The sequence below is a fragment of the Balaenoptera musculus genome, chromosome 3 (genome assembly GCF_009873245.2).
Source record: "Balaenoptera musculus isolate JJ_BM4_2016_0621 chromosome 3, mBalMus1.pri.v3, whole genome shotgun sequence".
NCBI classification, from domain to species: domain Eukaryota; kingdom Metazoa; phylum Chordata; class Mammalia; order Artiodactyla; family Balaenopteridae; genus Balaenoptera; species Balaenoptera musculus.
The window spans coordinates 125,259,960-125,280,677 of NC_045787.1; the positions used below are offsets into that span (position 1 = coordinate 125,259,960).

At 41.0% G+C, this 20,718-nt stretch overlaps 1 protein-coding gene across 7 annotated transcripts in view; it reads left to right on the forward strand.

Moving 5' to 3' along the window:
- The window catches only part of HMGXB3 (HMG-box containing 3), a 92,020-nt gene that overhangs the window by 40,583 nt on the left and 30,719 nt on the right, over positions 1-20,718 (forward strand). For 4 of the 7 annotated variants that reach the window (XM_036845447.1, XM_036845452.1, XM_036845446.1 and 1 more), the window contains 6 exons: positions 4,668-4,799; positions 9,226-9,644; positions 12,120-12,295; positions 12,433-12,530; positions 14,735-14,833; positions 16,386-16,535. In XM_036845447.1, the coding sequence (XP_036701342.1) occupies positions 4,668-4,799; positions 9,226-9,644; positions 12,120-12,295; positions 12,433-12,530; positions 14,735-14,833; positions 16,386-16,535 (1,074 nt within the window). The remainder of the gene's footprint in view (positions 1-4,667; positions 4,800-9,225; positions 9,645-12,119; positions 12,296-12,432; positions 12,531-14,734; positions 14,834-16,385; positions 16,536-20,718) is intronic. The other 3 variants (XM_036845449.1, XM_036845448.1, XM_036845450.1) reach the window with 3 other exon arrangements.

Here is a 20,718-nt window from a genome sequence, read left to right on the forward strand (position 1 = left end):
CTCCACTTGGCAATGATGTATTATCCTTTTAATATATTATCGGATTTGATTTGATAACATTTTGTTCAGAATTTCTGTATCTGTATTCACGAGGGATATTATTGGTCTCTAATTTTCTTGTACAGTGTTTGTCTTGTTTTAGTATCAAGGTAATGCTTACCTCATGGAATGAGTTGTGAAATATTTTCTGCTTTTCCAGTTTTTTGGGAAGAGTTTTGTGTAGTACTGGCATTATTTCTTCCTTAAATGTTTGGTTAGAATTACCAGTGAACTCATCCGGGCCTGGAGATTTCTTTGTGGGAAAGTTTATAATGGCAAGTCCGATTTTTAAAATATATATAGGACTATTCAGATTATCCATTTTTGAGTGAGCTTTGATAGTTTGTCTTTCAGGGAATTTGTCCATTTCATCTGAATTGTCAAATTTATTGACATAAAATTGTTCAAAACATTCCCTTATTCTTTTTTTAAAAAGCTGTGGTAAAATATACATAACATGAAGTTTACCATTTTAATCAATTTTAAGTGTACAATTCAAGTGCTGTTAAATATATTTACAGTGTTGTGCAATCATTACCATTATCCATTTTCAGAACTTTTTCATCTTCCCAAACAGAAACTCTGTATCTATTAAACAGTTACTCCCCATTCCCCACCCCAAGCCTTGGTAATCGCTATTTTACTTTCTGTCTTAGTATTTGTGTGTTCTAGGTACCTCAAGTAAGTGGAAACATGCAAATATTTCCTTTTTGTTCTGACTTTTTCACTTAGGATAATGTTTTCAAGTTCATCTATCTTGTAGCATGTATCAGAATTTCATTCCTTTTTGTGGCTGAATAATATTCCATTGCATGTGTACTATTTTTTTTAATCTATTCATAAACATTGATGGACATTTGGTTTGTTTGTACCTTTTGACTATTGTGAACAGTGCTACTATGAGCTTTGGTGTACAAATGTCTGAGTCCCTGCTTTCAATTCTTTTGGGTATATACCTTAAGAGTAGAATTGCTGGATCATGTGGTAATTCTATGTTTAAAGTTTTGTGGAATTTTTATCCTTTCAATATCTATAGAATTTGTAGTGATTTTACTTCTCCATTACTGATACTGGTAATTTGAGTCTTCTTTCTTTTTTCCTGATAAGCTTGGCTAGAGGTTACTGATTTTATTGCTCTCAGAGAACAAGGTTTTGGTTTCATTGATTTTCTCTATTGTTTTTCTGCTTTCTGTTTCATTCATTTCTGTCATTCTTCTGCTTACTTTGGGTTTAATTTGGTCTTTTCTAGTTTCTTAAGGTAGAAGCTGAGGTCATTGATTTGAGAGCTTCTTTTGTAATATAGCTGCTTAGTGCTTAATTTCCCTCTAAGCACTGCTTTAGTGGCATCCCACAAAACTGAACTAGTTAGTTGTATCTTAGGACCTTTCCATCTCTGACCTTTTTTTAATAAATTTGTTTATTTTATTTATTTATTTTTGGTTGCATTGGGTCTTCGTTGCCGCGTGGGGCTTTCTCTAGTTGCAGGGAGCAGGGGCTACTCTTTGCTGTGGTGCTCAGACTTCTCATTGCAGTGTCTTCCCTAGCTGCAGAGCACAGGCTCTAGGTGTGTGGGTTTCAGTAGTTGTGGCACACAGGCTCAGTAGTTGTGGCTTGTGACTCTAGAGCGCAGGCTGAGCAGTTGTGGCACACGGGCTTAGTTGCTCCGCGGCATGTGGGATCTTCCCGGACCAGGGCTTCAACCCGTGTCCCCTGCATTGGCAGGCGGATTCTTTTTTTTTTTTTTTTTTAATATTTTAGGTTACAAATACAAATTGACTCTTTTTTTTTTTTTTTTAATTTTATTTATTTATTTATTTTTGGCTGCGTTGGGTCTTCGTCTCTGTGCGAGGGCTTTCTCTAGTTGCGGCAAGTGGGGGCCACTCTTCATCGCGGTGTGCGTGCCTCTCACTATCGCGGCCTCTCTTGTTGCGGAGCACAGTCTCCAGACGCGCAGGCTCAGTGATTGTGGCTCACGGGCCCAGTTGCTCTGCGGCATGTGGGATCCTCCCAGACCAGGGCGCGAACCCGTGTCCCCTGCACTGGCAGGCAGACTCTCAACCACTGCGCCACCAAAGGAAGCCCCGGCAGGCGGATTCTTAACCACTGTGCCACTAGGGAAGCCCATCCCACAAATTTTGATAACGGTGCATTTTCATTTTCATTCAGTTCAAAGTACTTTCTAACTTACTTCTTTGACCCATGAGTTACTTAATTATTTAACAGATATTTGGGATTTTCCATGTGTCTGTCTTTATCAATTTCTGATTTGATTCCATTGTGGTTAGAACTTTGTAGTTTATAAGATCTGAATCCTTTTAAATTGATTGCAGTTTATTTTATGGCTCAGAATATGGATTGTCTTGATAAATGTTCTATGTGCACTTGAAAAAAATATGTATTCCTGCTGTTGGGTGGAGTGTTCTATACATTTCAGATTAGGTTGAGTTGATTGATAGTGTTCCTTATTGATTTTGTATCCTTACTGATTTTCTGTCTACTGTTTCTGTCAGTTATTGAGAGAAAGCATTCATCTGTCATTGTAGATTTATCTGTTTCTTTTTGCAGTTCTGTTAGTTTTTGTGTCATGTATTTTGACTATTATTAAGTACACAAACGTTTAGGATTGTTACGTCTTCTGGGTAAACTGAACGCTTCTTCATTATGAAATGACCTTTATCTCTGGCAGTATTCTTGCCTATGAAATTTACTTAGTTCTGATATCACCCTTTCTTTTGATTATTGTTATTAACAAGGTATATCTTTTTCCATCCTTTTACCTGTTTGTACCTTTGTATTTCAAGTACCTTTTTTGGTAGGCAGCATATAGTTTGGCTCTAAGAGCAAGACCTATCTGATGATCTCTGCCTTTTAATTATAGTATTTAGGCCCTATGTATTTAATGTGATCATTAATATGGTTTGGTTTAAATCAGTCCTCTTACTATTTGTTGTTATTGTTGTTGTTTTGGTCCTCTCTGTTTTGTTGTACTTTCTTTTGAAATAATTAAGTATATTTTATGAATCCATTCTATCTCCTTTGTTGGCCTATGAGCTATTAACTTTGTCTTGGTTATTGTATTGGTTTCTTTTAGGATTAATAGTACATACCTTTAACTTGTCACAGTCTGTCTTATCCTCTAAAACCCCTGCTGTGGATAAACAATACTTTCTTCGATAAGAAAGTTGTAGTAAACTAATTATTTTTCCTGAGCCTTTCCTGTTCAGGAAATTTATATTCTTTCATGGTTTAATAAAGTTTCAGCCAAGCTTTTCTAGAAATACTTAAGAAGGCAGCATCAGCCTTGAACACTAGCATTATTTCCTAAAGTCATTTCTGTAAGTTGCTGTTCAGGAGTATTTCCAAATTCATGGTAATTTATTTATAGCACTAACTTTGCTCTGAGGGTGTATTCAGAATGAATATTCCATGTGGGGCCACAGTCTGAGAAAAGATAAGATATAATGTTGTACCCATTAATAATAGTCTCACAGACTTTTTGCTCCTCAAGATATATCCATTAAGCAGAAAGGGCAGGTGATTTTACAGAAGAGGAAACCAAGGGCCCAAGAGCTAAGATGACTTACCTCCAGGTCATTCAGTATGTCAGTGACAAAATTGGAACCCAAACCCTGGTCTCTTTCCTTGGTGCCACACAACTTCACACTCATCTTTGACCTGCTCTCACTGTCATAATCACCTTTTCCTTAGGTGTTCTGGCCAGAGGTAGCCTAGAGGAAGCTTGGTGTTTCCCAAGGGAAGTTTTTGCTTTCTGGCCAGGCTAGGGAGGCTGGGATTAGTAGCTGAGTAAACCATAAGTGACAGAACAAATCTGACAGGGAAATGTTTTCTTTCCAGCATTAATCAAGAAATGGAGTGTGGCTAATTTCTATTTGTAGCTGAAATGTAATGCATTCTGTTCAAAGGGAAATCATCGGAGATGGTGCAAGCCAGTGGCTGAATATATTTGTATGCAGATGATCAAATTCTGTTGAGTGTCAGAGGACCTGGAGTTCCCTCTCATTTTTTTAGTGACTGGACTGTTTTTATATCTTTGAACTCTAGGTCCTAGGTTCTCTGATTTTTAACTAACAAGAATGAAGAAGCAAATTCTTTGAAGTATTGAGAGCCAGAGGGTGCAGCAGGATGCATGGAAGGAATCTTGACCAGGAATCAATAAGATCTGTCTTCTAGGTCTAGTTCTGTCCTTGAGTCACTACATGATTTGAGGCAAAGCATTTAACTACTCTGAACCTCAGTAGTAATAATACTTCATAGCATTGCTGAGAACATTAAATGAGATATTGGTAGAGTGTTTAGCACTGTGTGGTACTTTGCTTAATTAATTGCTACTCTTCTTACCTTTATACTTCTGGTACCTAATTCTGTAACCTTGGGCAGCTGTCTTTCTTCATTTGAATTCACTTTCTCCATTTCTAAAAACTGAACTAGTTAGTTGTATCTTAGGACCTTTCCAACTCTGACCTTTTAAGATACCATGAATTGGCTAACCTTCTGCAAGCTGGTATCCTCCTGGCATTGTTGTGGTTATAATGGTCATCAGGATCTGACAGAGATTAGACTGTGGTGTTGATTCTGACTTGCTCTTTTTTATTTTTTTTTAAACGCAGACTACTACGTACACCCGACGGGGCCATGGGACATGCACCAGCCCAGGCTGCTCCTTCACATATGTCACCAGGCACAAACCACCTAAGTGCCCTACCTGTGGTAACTTCCTAGGAGGGAAGTGGATCCCAAAGGTAAAGTTCATTGGCCATCACTGTTTTGGAAACCCCACAAAGTAGGCTTATTATTCCCTTTAAGAACAGATGACTTAAATTAATATTCATTTAATTTTCTGATGATACAAATAAGTCAGTTTCTTTCTTTTTAAAAAGAAAGTATAAAATGTTATCCGTAATCTCATACCATCCAAAGAAAAGCTATTGTTAAGATTTCAGTATATTTTCTTCCAGTCTTTTTCTGTGGATATACAAGTTCTGTATCTTGCCTTTTTTCCTTTAACATATCATGCCATTAAATATTCTTCAAAAACATTATCTTTAATTGCTTCATAGTTTTCCATGAATGACTACACCATGTTAAATCATTCATTTCTTGTTTGGGTTACATTTTTAACAATCCGCCTTCCACACTGACTGCTTAGCTATTCACACGCACAGCACACCTCTCATTCCCTAGCTCAGAGTCCTTTTAGTTTCATATAGCTCCTATTAAAAGTGGAGGTCTTTAACCCGATATTCAAGGTCTGCCATAGCTTAATGTTCCAGATGTATACCTCTGTCTCCAAATAAATGATGCTCAGTAAATAAATGAGCGTTAGAGCTGAGCCCCTGTGACGTTCAGTTCAGCACATGTTTGTTACCTGTTGTCTGCTTGGCACTGACTATGTGAATCATACACACTTGCCACATTTTTTTTTTTTAAACTTTTTTTGGGTTTATTTATTTATTTATTTATTTTATTTATGGCTGTGTTGGGTCTTCGTTTCTGTGCGAGGGCTTTCTCTAGTTTCCGCAAGTGGGGGCCACTCTTCATTGCGGTGCATGGGCCTCTCATTATCATGGCCTCTCTTGTTGCGGAGCACGGGCTCCAGACGCGCGGGCTCAGTAATTGTGGGTCACGGGCCTAGTTGCTCCGCGGCATGTGGGATCTTCCCAGACCAGGGCTCGAACCCGTGTCCCCTGCATTGGCAGGCAGATTCTCAACCACTGTGCCACCAGGGAAGCCCTTGCCATATTTTTGATATAAATTATTTAGGGACAAAAGGACTAGAATAGCCAGAGGTGGTTTAATAGAGGAGATGGTTTGGAAAGATCAGTAGAATTTGGGTAGATGGAAGGGGAAAGAAAGCGTTGTTTTTGTGAAAATAGCTTAGGTTAGGATTGTGTTCATCACGTGTTTGACTCATGGTCCAAACTCATTTCTGTATAGAAAACTTAAATAGCAGCATACTTAAGTTCCTTTGGACAGTTTCCACAGAACATCTCTCGGAGAATTACTGGGGTGGTGACTTTTGCCCTCTGGCTGAGTGTTGGAGTTCAGGATAGCACCAATTTCGGAGGCAGAATTGAGAATACAATTCTGGAGTCAGCTTCCTCAGTTCAAACCCCTACTTCCCAAGTATTTAGTTTTGTAACCCTGGGCAAGTCATTTTATGTCTCCGTTCTTGATTTAGGCTTCCTTTCATTTGTAAATGGAAGTTAACAATAGTGCCTACCTCATTAGGGTTATTGGAGGGGTCAGATGAAATGATCCGTGCGAAGTGGATGGCACATTCCTAGTGTATTGAATATTCAATCCTCAGTAGGGCTTCACTGCTCCCATTGTTGGCAACAGTATAATTAATATTAACAGCAACAGTAGAAACAATTAACATTTCAAGGGGCAGGAAGTACCTAGGGCCTTGTGGAGTTTTTTGTGTGCACTGTGAAGCCATTTCATTTATTCCCACCCTAATTATTCTCCCAAAATGTACTTCCCCAGCTGCAGTAGGAAGATTGAATTGGATAGTTGTTGGACTCCTCCTTGGTCCTTCTTCATTGATGCACAGCAGGTCTGTCAAATGACCTTATTTCCTGTGCTTTTGCATGAAAGAGTGTAACCGATCCTGTGCCTAGTCTGCTTCAGATTCTGTTTTTACTTTGGTTTTCTTTCCTTTTTCATTTTGTCTTTTTTTCCCCCTTTGATTGAATAACTTCTGAGCCATTCTCTTCTTGAGATCAAACTCATGACATGAAAACAATTTTTTTCTTAGCTACTTGTCCCGTCTTCACTTGCTAAGTCAGAATATTTTTCCCAAAGGTTTTTGCAAGAATTACCATGTAAAGACCAGATACTGTGATTTCAAAATCTCATAGGAACAGAATAAGTGAGTGTGAGAAGAAAAAGGGTAACAATGTAGCATCAATGCACTTAAAATTTTAGAGATAAAGGTGACTTGGTTATCAGCTAGCTCAACTCCCAAATTTCCAGCTAAGGAAAAATAGATTCAGGAGAAGTGACTTGTTACATTCACATTGCTAATTATGCTGTCGCCTTTTCCACTAAACCACACTTTTCAGGCATTGCTGTGCTGTTTACCTGCAGAATCTTAAGATTTCCTGAGTTCTGATTTTTGAAAGAGCAATTATAAATAGTTTCTAAAAGCTCCAAATGTGTCCATGCCAGTCAGGAAATGACTCACCTTTTCTTATATTGTTCTGGAGTTCATACTGGCTAAAATTAGCCCAAGAAACATGTGGCACAGTTCCCAGTGAGTTGGATGGAACAAAAGATGGTATATAAGGCTCTTTAGCTCAAGGCCTCATTACTATGGGCTCTCTGATAGCAGTAATTGAGGTCTCTGATCGAGGAACTGGTAGTATTTGCCTTCTATCTTGAAAGAAAGTGACATCTAAAAAGGGTAGGCTGAGTTAAGGAAATGTGAGATCACCAGCTAGAGTTTTTTGCTCTGATTGCTTAAATTATCCAGTCTTCCTGCAAAGAATTTTTGTCTATAGCCTACTTAGTGGGCAGTGTTTTGCTCAAAGATCTCATCTCAGGATTTTAGTTTATCTTGTCTCCTGTTTTTCTGCTGACTCTTCCTTCTTTAGCAGTCAGTAAGCTCAGTACGGTTTATTTGGAATTTTTCTTGTCCTCATGGTTTGTAATTGTGTGTTAGAATCTGAGAATGCTTTATTGGAGATTTCTTAAGGTCGTCTATATTGATTCTTAACCAGAGGCACTGTGTTGCCCAGAGGGACTTTTGAAATGTAAGGGGTTTTTGGTAGTCAGTGACTGGGAGATAATACTGAAATTTAATGGCATTGGCCACAGATGCTAAATTTCCTGTGAAGTGCAGGGGGGTCCTGCCCCTCCATCATGAAGAGCCGGGCCACCCAAAAGGCTATCTTGCTGCTGTTGACAAACACAGAGCTCTCTTATTCCATAATGGGAAATGAGGAATCAGATGAAGCTTGCCTTAGGTGACATAAGCAATTAGGTTGAAGCAGAGCCTAGACAGAGTGCTTTTGTGTTTTGTCTCCTAGTTTATAGTGCCTTTCACTATTCACGTGGAAGGAAAAAACCTTTGAGACCTACCACAGAGATGACCACTGTTAAATTTTTTTTTTTTTGGCCACGTTGGGTCTTTGTTGCTGCGTGTGGTCTTCCTCTAGTTGCGGTGAGCGGGGGCTGCTCTTCGTTGCGGCACGCGGGCTTCTCATTGCGGTGGCTTCTTTTGTTGTGGAGTACGGGTTCTAGGCACACGGGCTTCAGTAGTTGCAGCATGTGGGCTCAGTAGTTGTGGCACGGGGGCCCTAGAGCCCGCGGGCTCTAGCGTGCAAGCTTAGTAGTTGTGGCCCTCGGGCTTAGTTGCTCTGTGGCACGTGGGATCTTCCCAGACCAGGGATTGAACCCGTGTCCCCTGCATTGGCAGGCGGATTCCTAACCACTGCACCACCAGGAAAGTTCACTGTTAAATTTTTTTAAGTGTTCGTGTGTACATATATGTATATAAAACTCGGGTCTGTCTGAGATAGCAGCAGCTGGTATTTTTAGTGAGTCTGAACCTTTTCTAGCATGTAATTAATGTGTGTGATCTGATTTGACCCAGTGAGAAGTTCGTGGTGTATGTGTAAATCAGCCTTACGCTTACTTTTAGGACTCAACCTGAAAGAATCTGGGACAAAAGATAAGAGTTTTCCCCAGTGGAGTTGGAAGCATTCAGTCTATGCGAGATTGTGACCACATTGTGATTAAGTGAGTCTCATAAAGGGACCACCAAGATGAACAACTTAATACTTCTAGGCCCAATATGGCAGTATGTCAGCCTCTTTGTAGACATAAAGGAGAAGGCCTTGAACAATCAAAGGTTGAGGTAAAAAAAATGCCAGCATTTGTTCGCTGAAACCTGAAGAAACATGTCGTTAAGAAATTTATTAGAATAGGCTTATCCTAACTCGGACATTGAATACTGTGGTGAAAGGGAACTGGAATCAGAAGACTTAGATTCAGGCCAGTTTTATACTTGGGACCTGAAGTCAGCCTCTTCCTTTCTCAGCCTCAGCTTCTTATATGTTACTCATACATTATTGTTACAAGGATCAAATGAGAGAATATTTGTAAGTGTGTTGTCAACTGTAAAATGCTATACGCATGAAAGGTTTTCTTTTTTTTTCCTAGGAAAAGCCAGCCAAAGTCAAAGTGGAATTGACTTCTGGAGTCTCCTCCAAAGGCTCTGTGGTTAAAAGAAATCAGCAGCCTCTCACCTCCGAGCAAAATTCTGCTAAGGAAAACTCTTCCAAACTGACTCTGGAGAACTCAGAAGCTGTAAGCCAGCTCCTAAGTATAGCTCCTCAAAGAGACGTGGGTGAGGAGAATGAGTGGGAGGAAGTGATCATCTCAGATGCCCATGTTTTGGTCAAGGAAACTCCTGGGAATCGTGGTACAGCAGTCATTAAGAAGCCAGTGGTCAAGAGTGGTGTGCAGCGTGAGGTCTCTCTGGGGACAGCTGAGAATGACACTCCTGGACTAGACATGCCACCACCAGCTGAGGGGACCAGCACCTCCAATTCACTCCCTGCTCCTAAAAAGCCTACAGGGTAACCCAATGTGTTTATTTTTTTCCCCCATTTTAAAAAATATTTATATATTTATTTGTTTATTATTTTTTGGTTGCGTCGGATCTTAGTTGCGGCATGTTGGGATCTTTTGTTGTGGCGTGTGGGCTCTTCTTTGCTGTGCGCTGGCTTCTTTCTAGTTGTGGCGTGCGAGCTTCAGGGCTTGCAGGCTCAGTGGTTGCAGCATGCGAGCTCTCTAGTTGTGGCGCGCAGGCTCCAGAGCACGTGGGCTCTGCAGTTGTGGCACGCGGGCTCTGTAGTTGTGGTGTGTGAGCTTAGTTGCCCCGCGGCATGTGGGAATCTTAGTTCCCTGACCAGGGGTCGAACCGGCGTCCCCTGCATTGCAAGATGGATTCTTAACCACTGGACCACCAGGGAAGTCCCCCAGTGTGTAATATATAATTACAGCATTGTGTTTAGAACAGCAGCTTGTGAAGTGCCCTACGTTTATTTTGTCCCATGTCCTTACAGCATTCTTGAGAGAGATAGCAGAGCCCAATTCATGGTTTCTATTTTAGAGATACAGAAGCTGAGGCCTAGAGACGTTGATTTGCTTTTCCTCCTACACTCTGCTGTCTATTCACTGCTGTCCCGTTCCTTATACATCTCTTCTTGTCAGTCTCCCTAAAGCAGTTATTACAGAGTCTTGTTGGTACAGGCTGTGGGCAATGTTACAAACCTAGCATCCAATTCTGGATACTACATTTGGAAAGAGAAGCCTTATTACGACATCTTTATATAATAAAGATTCCTGTCCTGGTGGTCATAGAACTAAATTCTGGTTGTGACTTTGTCCAGGGCTTCTGTTTGACCGTGGGCATAGTCATTTCATACCCATTTTCCCCTCTGAAAAAATCTTCAGTTGGGTGTTATAAAAAAAAATCGTATCCTCAATGGCTGACCATACAGCCTGAAAAAGATTGTGTGTAAAGCTTGCAGCCCAGTGCCTTGCAGATAGGAGAGGTCCGTAAGTGTGGGCTGTGTTTCCTTCCGTCCTTAAAGGCTTTCTCACCTTAGAGGCTTGACTGAATTCTCCATGTATGTAGCTCCTTTACAGAGGCAGCTATGGTCGTAAAATGGAAGGCTCTTTTTTGTTTATATCATTGGTTCTCAAAGGGGAACAGTGCCCCAGGGGACATTGTGGCAATGTTTGGAGACATTTTTGGTTGATACAACTGGGGAGGGAGTGCTACTGGCATCAAGTGGGTAGAGGCCAAGGATGCTGCTAAACAGCCTCTTGCAACAGAGAATTATTTGGCCCAAAATGTTAGTAGTGCCAAGGTTTAGAAATTCTGGTTTATATTACTACGATTAAAAAACTTTTATTGTTGAATAGAAAATATATTCACATAGTTCAGACTGAAAAGGTGTAAGGAATATATACTGAAAAAAATGTCCTTTCTGTCCCATCCTTGAGTGCTCCATTCCCATTTCCCAGAGACAATATTCCCAACTTTCTGTGTTTTTAGAGATAATTTTAAGTATATGCAAACAAATAGGAGTGTATGTGTGTTTATAATTAATATTGTTAAATTTTAAAAGTCAAGATGTCGAAGTATGTATGTTACGCTACCATTTGTGTAAAGAAAGGTAGGGAAAAAATACATGTGTGTACACAGATATATATATACGTACATAGTTGACTCTTGAATAGACATGGACTTGAACTGCGTGGGTCCACTTACACGTGGATTTTTTTCATTACGTATGTAATACAGTACTACATGGTGTGCAGTTGGTTGAATCTGCCAGATGTGGAACCCTGGATATGGAGGGCTGTGAAGTTTATCAGTGGACTTTTGGCTCCATGGGGGTCAGTGCCCCTAATACGTGCTGTTCAAGGTCAGCTGTGTGTGTGTATATATATATTTTTCCCCCACCTTTCTTTACACAAATGGTAGCATAACATACACACTTTGACATCTTGTCTTTTAAAATTTAACAATATACTTTGAGATGGTTCCGTGTCCTTAGAGAATGAAGCCGTGCACTTTTGGGCAGGTGAAGCACTTTAGCAAATGTGTATTGAGGCCTTCTATGGGCAGGCTTTATGCTCGACACTGGAGCTACAAAGTTGAAGAAAACATGAACCTTGTTCTCCAGGGTCTCTCTGCTGCCCTCATGTGGGAGACTGATACACTTTAAATACTTGGGCTGATAAGAGGCAGATTAGATGTTATAACTACAGTAGCTATTGATATCCCTCACTGTAGGCACTGTTTTGCACTTTTTTATCTTCATAATGACCCCATGAAGTACATGTAATTGCGTATTACAAACGAGGTAAACAGAAGAGTAAGATTTCTTGCGCAGGGTTACACAGCTATTTAATGGTTTCATTAATGTCTAAAGCCTGACAGTTTAACCAGGACACTATTCTAATAAAGATTGCACTTTGGTTTTCTTCCCCTTGGTCTGGAATGTCTAGGAGAGTTCGCTTCTTGTTTTTTTTTTCAGAGTTGACCTGCTTATTCCTGTGCCCAGAGCCTCAGAGCTTAAAGGCAGAGCACGGGGCAAGCCCTCATTACTGGCTGCAGCAAGACCCATGAGAGCAATTCTTCCAGCCCCAGCTAACGTGGGTCGAGGCAGCAGCATGGGACTGCCCAGGGCCAGGCAGGCCTTTCCCCTGAGTGGTAAGGTCTGGGACAGACTCGGGAGGAGGGACTGTCTAAAGGGAAGGGGACAGGAGTCGGGGTTGAGCATGGAGATGAGAGACTTAGGGAGACTCTGAATGCACTTAAGTCACCAGTCTGGCTCCTGGTTGTCTCAGATAAGACTCCCTCTGTGAGGACTTGTGGCCTGAAGCCAAGCACGCTGAAGCAGCTGGGCCAGCCCATCCAACAGCCATCTAGCACTGGTGAGGTGAAGGTAAGACCCCTTCCCCAGAGGGGGAGCCATCTGTGGGGGGGGCTGGCTTCTCCGAGAACAGGGCTTCCATTGAGTGTCTCAAAGCCATAGGCAAAAAGCCTATTCTTACACTGGTAGAACTGTGGCAGGAGGGTTAGCATGAATGAGTTACCTGTTTTTTAATTAGTTTCTTTTTCTGGTTATAAAAATGAATGCATGTTTTAAAATTTTTATTTAGAAATAATTTAAAACAAGAAAAGTTGCAAGACTAAAAGTAGTACAACGAGCACCCATGCACTCTTTACCTAGTCACCTATTGTTAACATTAGCCCATTTTGCATTATCATTTGTGCTCATTTGTCTTCCCAATTGTGTGTGTGTGTATGTTTAAAATACACATAATTTAAAGGTAAGTAACATGGCCTTTTACTCTTTAATGCTTCAGTGTGTATTTCCTAAGACTAGAGATATTCTGTTACTGAAACATTGATACTTTATCATTTGTATTCTAGCTTCGTCCGTTTTACCCAGTTTTGTCCTTTATAGCATTTTCTACGTTAGTACAGGATCCGATCTAGGATTAGATGCTGCATTTAGTTGTCATGTCTTTTTAGAAAAAATGAATGCATGGTTGTTGTAGAAAATAAAGAAAATTCAGGTAAGGCAGAAAGAAAATAAGTCTCTTCTGATCCTGCCACCCAGAAATAACTGTTATTGATGATCTGGTGTGCGCTCATTCAGCCAAGTCCTCTCCTGCATTTGTCTGTGTTTATCTTTTAAATGTAATTTTTTAAACCTAAAAGCATGGCTCTTTCTCCATGTACTGGTTTGTAACCAGTACAATTCATTCCATTTAATGATAGAGCTATTAAAGATTTCCCAGGTGTCAAAATTGTATATGTTCAAGTATATGTATTATTAGATTTTTTTTTATTTCTTTCGCCATATGTGACTTGAATATGATCAAAGATCCCTAAATCAGCACTTTTGTGAGCATGACCGTCAGTAACAAACACATTTCTACATCACAGCCTGGTAAATATATACATATATATACACATTAAAAGTATAATGAAACTATGCCCTTATTTTATGCAGTCATTTTTCCATTTCTTTTTCCAAAATGCTGGTTTCAGCCCATTAAGTTAATTTCACAACCCCTCAGTTTGAAATTGAAAACCCTGACATGGACCAAATTGGAATAGGAATATCAGTCTGCCATCTCCCTCGCCATGTGCTCTCCGTCAGGTAACTGCTTTTGTTTGACAGTTCTAAATTTGCCCCAACAAGGCTGTCAGCCAGCTTCTACTTTGAAGGTTGATCTGTTTTCACCCAAATGTGGTGTCACCACTGGGTGCATGTGTGATCTTGGGGAATAGAAGGATAGTAATCGAGTCTGCTTTAGCTGCTTCCTAGATTTCCAGCCCTTTGATTCACTTCATGTGTGTAAATTCCCAGTCTTCTGTGTAGTTTCCTTTTAATTGGCAAATTGGGTATTTGTTAAAAAGCCATAAACCCTTTTACTAGTCTTAAACCAGTTAAGTTACATGAAAAAGTTACATGAAATCTTATGTTCTGAAAATTAACTTAAATTCATTATTACAGAATAATTATTTTTAATTTAGAATGCTTTCTTCATCTTTTCTTTTTTACATTCCATATAGAACATTTGAAAATTTTTATAGATAGTGGTAAAATGGAAAACAGCCATGATTTTCATTTTCCCCTCAACCTGTGACATTTTAGTGAATAATCTTTCAAACTTCTTGTGTTTTTTTTTTTTTTTTGGCTGTGCCATGCAAGTTGTGGGATCTTAGTTGCCTGGCCAGGGATTGAACCCAGACCCCCAGCAGTGGAAGCATGGCGTCCTAACCACTGGACCACCAGGGAATTCCCCAGACTTCTTTATGTCAGCATAATTCAACCACATATTTGTGTATAGAGCTATTACATGCTTTTCTTGATAGTAGTTGTAAATCTGACTCATAGTGTTTCTGATATGCAGTGTTAGAAGTTGTGCAAAAGAGTGTGGGAACCCCTGGAGTTGAAAGTGACACTCAACCTTTGGTGGGCTGGTGACCGCTGACTAGCATTTCAGAGGGCTCATTTGGAGCATAGCTCTACAAATGCCTGGGCAACTGTTTCCTCAAGCTGTTTCAGGACACAGGACCTCAGGAGTTTGACTGAGGTTCAGAAGCACTAAAATAATTTGTTTTGATCTACAGCTACCAAATGGCCCAGCCAACAGGACATCTCAGGTGAAAGTTGTAGAGGTCAAGCCTGATATGTTTCCTCCATATAAGTATAGCTGCACCGTCACACTGGTAAGTGCAGACAGGTGATGGGTTGACATAGAGGTGGTTTGATTGTGTGGTTGAGGGTGAGTAGGAGTCTGAGGTGGGTGGGGAGTGGTACTTGGGAGTGAGAGTAGGGTGAGGGATAGATCATAGATTCTGAAGATCCTGTCATTGGTACAAATGATAGCTACTGGGTGAATCATCTAGGTTTGTTGTTTTTCCCAGGTGAGATCCATGAAGTGTAGGCCAGCTGAGACCAGGATATTTCTTTTGAGAGTAGCTGGAGATGAGAATCCAGTCTAGCTTCAACATTCAGCAGTCTTTGGACCTTTTAGCCTCAAAAGTGTGGTCTACATATAAGTTTGAGAAATGTACTTTTTTCCTCCCTAAAACAGAGTCACATTCAGTACTAGTATCTGAAAGGGTTTGAGAAGTGCTTTTAGTAAAGCAACTTATTTTGTTTAGCCTCGTGTTTGTCACCAAGGTTTTCCCTCCCCCACTTTAATTTTTAACATAACACATGTTAACATCCCAATAAATGAATGTGTGACTCTGGGGTCGTCCTTTTGCAGGGTAAGCAGCCTAGAGCAGTGGAATAAGCACTGGGTGTCGAAAGACCTAGTCCAAAAGTGGTTCTGGCTCTGCTGCTAGCATGCCATCTAACCTTGAGCAAGGCTCTTTCCTTCTCTGGTCCTCAGTTTTCACTGTCTGTAAAATACTCTGTTGGTTTAGAAAGCGTGTTAGGGCTTCTCTTGCTCAACATTCTCTAATTTTGTTGATCCTTAAGGTACCAATCAGCCAGGTATCATTTGGCAGTTTCCCTGGATGAGTAAGGTACACAGATCTTGAGAAAACAGCTAGATTTTTAAAAATTCAGAAACTTTATTGAGCACCTGCTCTGTGCCATGCCCTGTGCTAGGATTCAGTAGGAACAAGACAGTGCATAGTATGGTGGGTCAGTGCCTCATCTGGCCTGATCTTGGGGAGAGTGTCTCTCTTATCCTAGAGAGCTGCTCAGGCTTCTTTTTCTAAAGACCTAATTACTACCTTCTCCATGCCATCCATCCCTTCACTACCTCTTCCGTTTGGCTATGAGAGGCCACTAGGGATACCATCTGGTGGGAACTGCCCAGGACCTTCTCTTCGGCTGATTAGACTGCAGCTTGTCGTAGGAGTCTAGATGCCAGAGGTTTGAGCTTAAACAGTCGAGAAGTCACAATTTATCTTTATTGGAGCTTGAAATCTTCGGTTCACCACAGTCTCTGGCACTCTGTTAGAACAGGCCTGTTTCACTCTGCTGATTGCCTGGACCCTGAAGGCATTTGAATTTCTGACCTTTGAGATTCAACTCACTTGTTTCACAGATAGGGAAGGACTTGTCAAAATTATTTAGGCTGTATTAAGACTGAAAGGGGATAGCTGCAGAAAAAGTATCTTGCTTCAAGGCTCTTGGAGAGTTAGTCTAAATCTGGTTTTGTGATTGCCCTCTCTGTTTTACCAATAGCAGGTCATCCTGATTCTTGGCTCTGCCCAGGTGTAAGTTGACTTGTAGAATTGAACTACAGTCTTACTTTTTTAGGATTTGGGCCTGGCTACATCAAGAGGTCGGGGAAAGTGCAAGAATCCCTCTTGTAGCTATGTCTACACCAATCGGCATAAACCGCGGATTTGTCCCAGCTGTGGTTTTAACCTTGCCAAAGACCGGACTGAGAAAACCACCAAGGTTCTCGTGAGTTCCTCTTCCCCAAACACACCCCGCAGCCTTGGATTGGGTTCTGTTAGCAGACCTGCTTCAGGAGAAATAAAAGGATTTCTTAGTACACAATAGTAGTTAGCACCTGAACTGGAACCAAGTTACAGGTTCTGAACCTGGGCAAGTGCCTTCTTTCTGGGCTTCCTTGTCCTCTTTGCCAAGGTGAGGGGGCTGACCAGATACCTTGATCTCTGAGAACCTTCTAGCTCAGTGGACCAAGATTTCATTCACGGGAGTGCCGGGGGGAAGCCAACACAGGCCTTAAAGAGGATTCTGAAGAAGAGAGGGGTGGAAGGGTTACATCCTTCTGGCTCTGAGGCTGGTGAAGGGCCTGTAAATAGAATTTTGGTAAATACAGAGTGCCAACCCCAGGACTTTGTAGATGAGATAACTGCTTCTCAGGTTTCTTGCAGAGCATTTGGCCAACCACAAAGCTTTACTTCTAGCAGTGGTTGGCAGGCCTCCTCCCTGAAGTTGGACCAAACTATTTGGATAGTAAAACACATTCCACTTGGCTCCTTAGGGCTTGTTTTTTTCTGTTGTTTGTTGGTTTATTAGAACCAGGGAAAATAGGCAGTTTCAGAGGGCCTCTTAATTTCCACATGTGAATTTTTTTAAGTGAACAGAAAGATGTAGCACCTAAGGCAGGGAACAGAATGACTAGGATGAGGGTAAGAAGAGAGATCTCATTCATCCGCTTTGCCGGGAAAGAGGATGGCACGCGGAACAAGAGGTCAGGATCCAAGATGGAGCCTGGTTACTCCAGATCTGAGCTGCACCTCACAAGATGTGCAGGATGTGGGTGGAAGGGGAAGGCATGCCATATACTCAAGGACTAGTATGAGCAGAAGTGAAGAGGTAGGGAGTCTGGTGTTCGTTGCATTGGGTTAGAGGAGAGAGTGTGCGGGGAGGATTATGGAAAAGAAGTCTTGAAAGGCATATTGGGGCCATATAATGGAAGATTCTTTTAATGCTAAGACCTGGCAGTTTGTTTTTAGGCAGTGGGGTCACACTGAATGTCCTTGGAGCCAGGGAGATACCCAGAAGGTTATGTCAGGAGGTCACGGGGTTTGGGAGTGGACAGGACTGGGGGGGGGGGGGGGGGGGGTGGCGGCGGGGTACTGCCTCAAGGCTAAGTTTCTATGCATACGGAGGGGAGGGGGGCTTTCTGGCAGATGAATCTCACCCCCTGATCTTCAATCTGTTGCTTAAGGTGGTGTTCTGAGGTTATCATCTTTGTGAGAAAGGGAAGTGGAACTAAAATAAAGGAAAAAAACACTGAGACTAGGAATTGAGAGACCTGCCTGGGAGTGACCCTAAGCTGCTCGCTTTCCCTCTCCTGAATTTTTGTTTCCCCATCAGGAAAACAAGGCAGGCAAGGTAGATTAGATCTGGGCATTTTATTCTCAGGGCCATGAGCCCTAGAGAAGACTCCGAATTGAGCTTAAAGGCATCTGTAAACCCTTGAAATTGCATGTAAAATGGTTCCATACCTTCCATCATATTCTGTTTTTCCACACGGTGCCCTCTGCTGGCAGTAAGCTTTCCTTTTGGTTTCTCCATGTGTTTAATGTGCTCCGCTTCACGTTAAAAGCATCAACCACACCCTGTCTTTTTTTTTTTCCTTCAAGAAAGTGAATGTTATTTAATAAATAGGGATGATTGTAGTGCAATATAAAGAAAACTGATTTAGATCTACAGCTTATACCCCAAATGAACTCCATGTCAATTATTTGGTTATAGAAATGCAAACAAGAAAAAAAAAAAGTAAAGCATTAGTTACAAAAAATAAAGTTATGCTACCATTCCCAGAATTTAAATAAAGTATGAAGAAACATTATAACATTGTATTACTCAGACATTTTTTGTTTGTTTGAACTGTTTCCTTAAGTCAATTTCCCAGAGTAAAACTGTTGGTACACACACAACACACATTTTCATGGTTCTTGATAGGTGTTGAGAGTCAAATTCAGAACACATGTTTTTGACAAATATGAGAATACATATTTTTAGACAGAATTAAACAAAATATCTGAACTAAAGCCCATCCAGAACATCATACATTCTGTAATTACAACAGAGAAAATTAGAAATAACCTGTGTCCACCATTGAAATAAAATAAATTATAACATATCTTTATAACTGAATATTAAGATTCTGCATAAAAAGATAAATATAAAGATTAGTCTGCAAAATGGAAATGGTTTATGATCGAATAAGTGAAAAAATTTAGATGGTATGGGTACTCTAATTAGAACTCTGTAGAAATGTGGATATAAAGATTCTAAGGAAGCGTAGAGAAATAGAAAATATTGACCACACCCTGTCTTGACTCCCTGTTAGCTCCCTGTGAGACCATGATTACTTGTAGGACAGGTGTGTCTGTTGCCCCCATACTACTTCCTTTTTTTTTCCCCCCAACTGGCCGCGTGGTTTGTGGGATCTTAGTTCCCAAACCAGGGATTGAACTTGGGCCCTCAGCTGTGAGAGCGAGAAGTCCTAACCACTGGACCGCCCAGGGAATTCCCAGTCCCTATACTTCTGATGCTGGAGCTTGCATATATAATGTGTCAGTCCATGATTATGGAATGGAATTGAGTTCTGTGTAGGTAGATGGCTCTGAACATTCCTTTTTCCTGTTTCATTGTAGCTGTTGATGTGACTTGCAGTGTGAAAATGGATGTTGGTCTCTAGATCTGGAATGATGAGGTGACTTAACTTTCCAGGTTAGACAGGAGTTATCTAGGCACCTTTCGCCAATTGGTTTCAAATCCCACTCTTACTATATTCTTCTATCTTCGGCTAACTGGTAGCCGCTTACCACCATGACCCTCATCTTCAGACATTCCCTCACCTTCTAATTCTCTAAATTTTGGAGAAGCAAAATATAATTATTGTTTTCCACAAAATAAAACACTGGTCAGAAACCCAAGGTCCTTTGTGTGCCTTCTCTTTGGAGTCCCCCTGGTGACCATACATTTCCTGTGCAGTTTGTTGCCAGTGGCTGTAATTAAGACCACAACATCTCTGGGCTGGAATGATCTTCATTCCTTTCCATCTTTCATCTGTGGCTCAGAGCCAAAGGATAGTACGCTTTCCAACCGATCTTCCAGCCCACGATTCAACATAGTCATGACTGGGAACACACAGCCTCCTGGGGCAACTCATTCTAGTGTCACTCAGCTCTTCTACAGCCATTCATTCATTCATTCTTTCTTTCAGCAAGCATGTGTATTGAATGCCTATTATTGGTCAGGCTTTTGGGGCTACAAAGATGAATAAGACATGGCCACTTCCCTCTAGGAGCTTACAGTCTAGTTGGGGGGAAAGATAGGTAACCAAACTGTTACAGATAGTGAGACGAGTTGTCGTAGGTATACTGAGTAATAAGTTGTTACTAAGCAGTTAACTTCTATAAAACAAAATAATGTGTCCAGCAAATATGAATTAGCATCTTTTGTGTGCCCTCATGGTGGTATTGGGAATCAGTAAATAAGCAGGGCAGGGGACTGGTTTACCAACTGTGAGAAAATGAAATCTGCAGTAAAGGAGTAGACTCTGGGCGCAAGAAGGAGGGCTTGATTCACGCTGCATTTGCACAAGGGATCAGGGAGGGACCTCCATTGAAAAGGGACCTGCCTCAGAAGGACCTGTTTCAGTGAGTGTTTCAGAACCTTGTTTCCTGGAAGCCTCTGACTGGTGTATAAAGTTCCCTTGTACCAAGAAGCCACACACTATTAAAGATAAATGCTTTAAGCTGCACAGGTACTTGTTTATAAATCAGAATTACCATTCATAGAATTTTTGTTGCAGTACTATCTAATTTACTGTACAACAACTCTAGGAGATTATTAGTATTTTGATCCTTCATTTTGTAGGTGAGGAAATTGAGGCTCAGGAAGATTAAGTAAATTGCTGTGGGTCACCCATGTATATAGCTGTTCAGTGGCCTAACCAGAATTGAACCTCTGGACTGTTAATCCTCCAAACCCAATACCCGGTGAATGGGAGCTGACTCTTGAAACCATTACCAAGAGGTGTGTATAATCCTCTCATTCTACTGGTAGAGAAACAGCGCTAGAGAGAGAAAACACCTGCTGTGAGTCACACAGTGAGTTATTAGCTGAGCTGGTTAGGAACCTAGGTTTCCCACCTCTC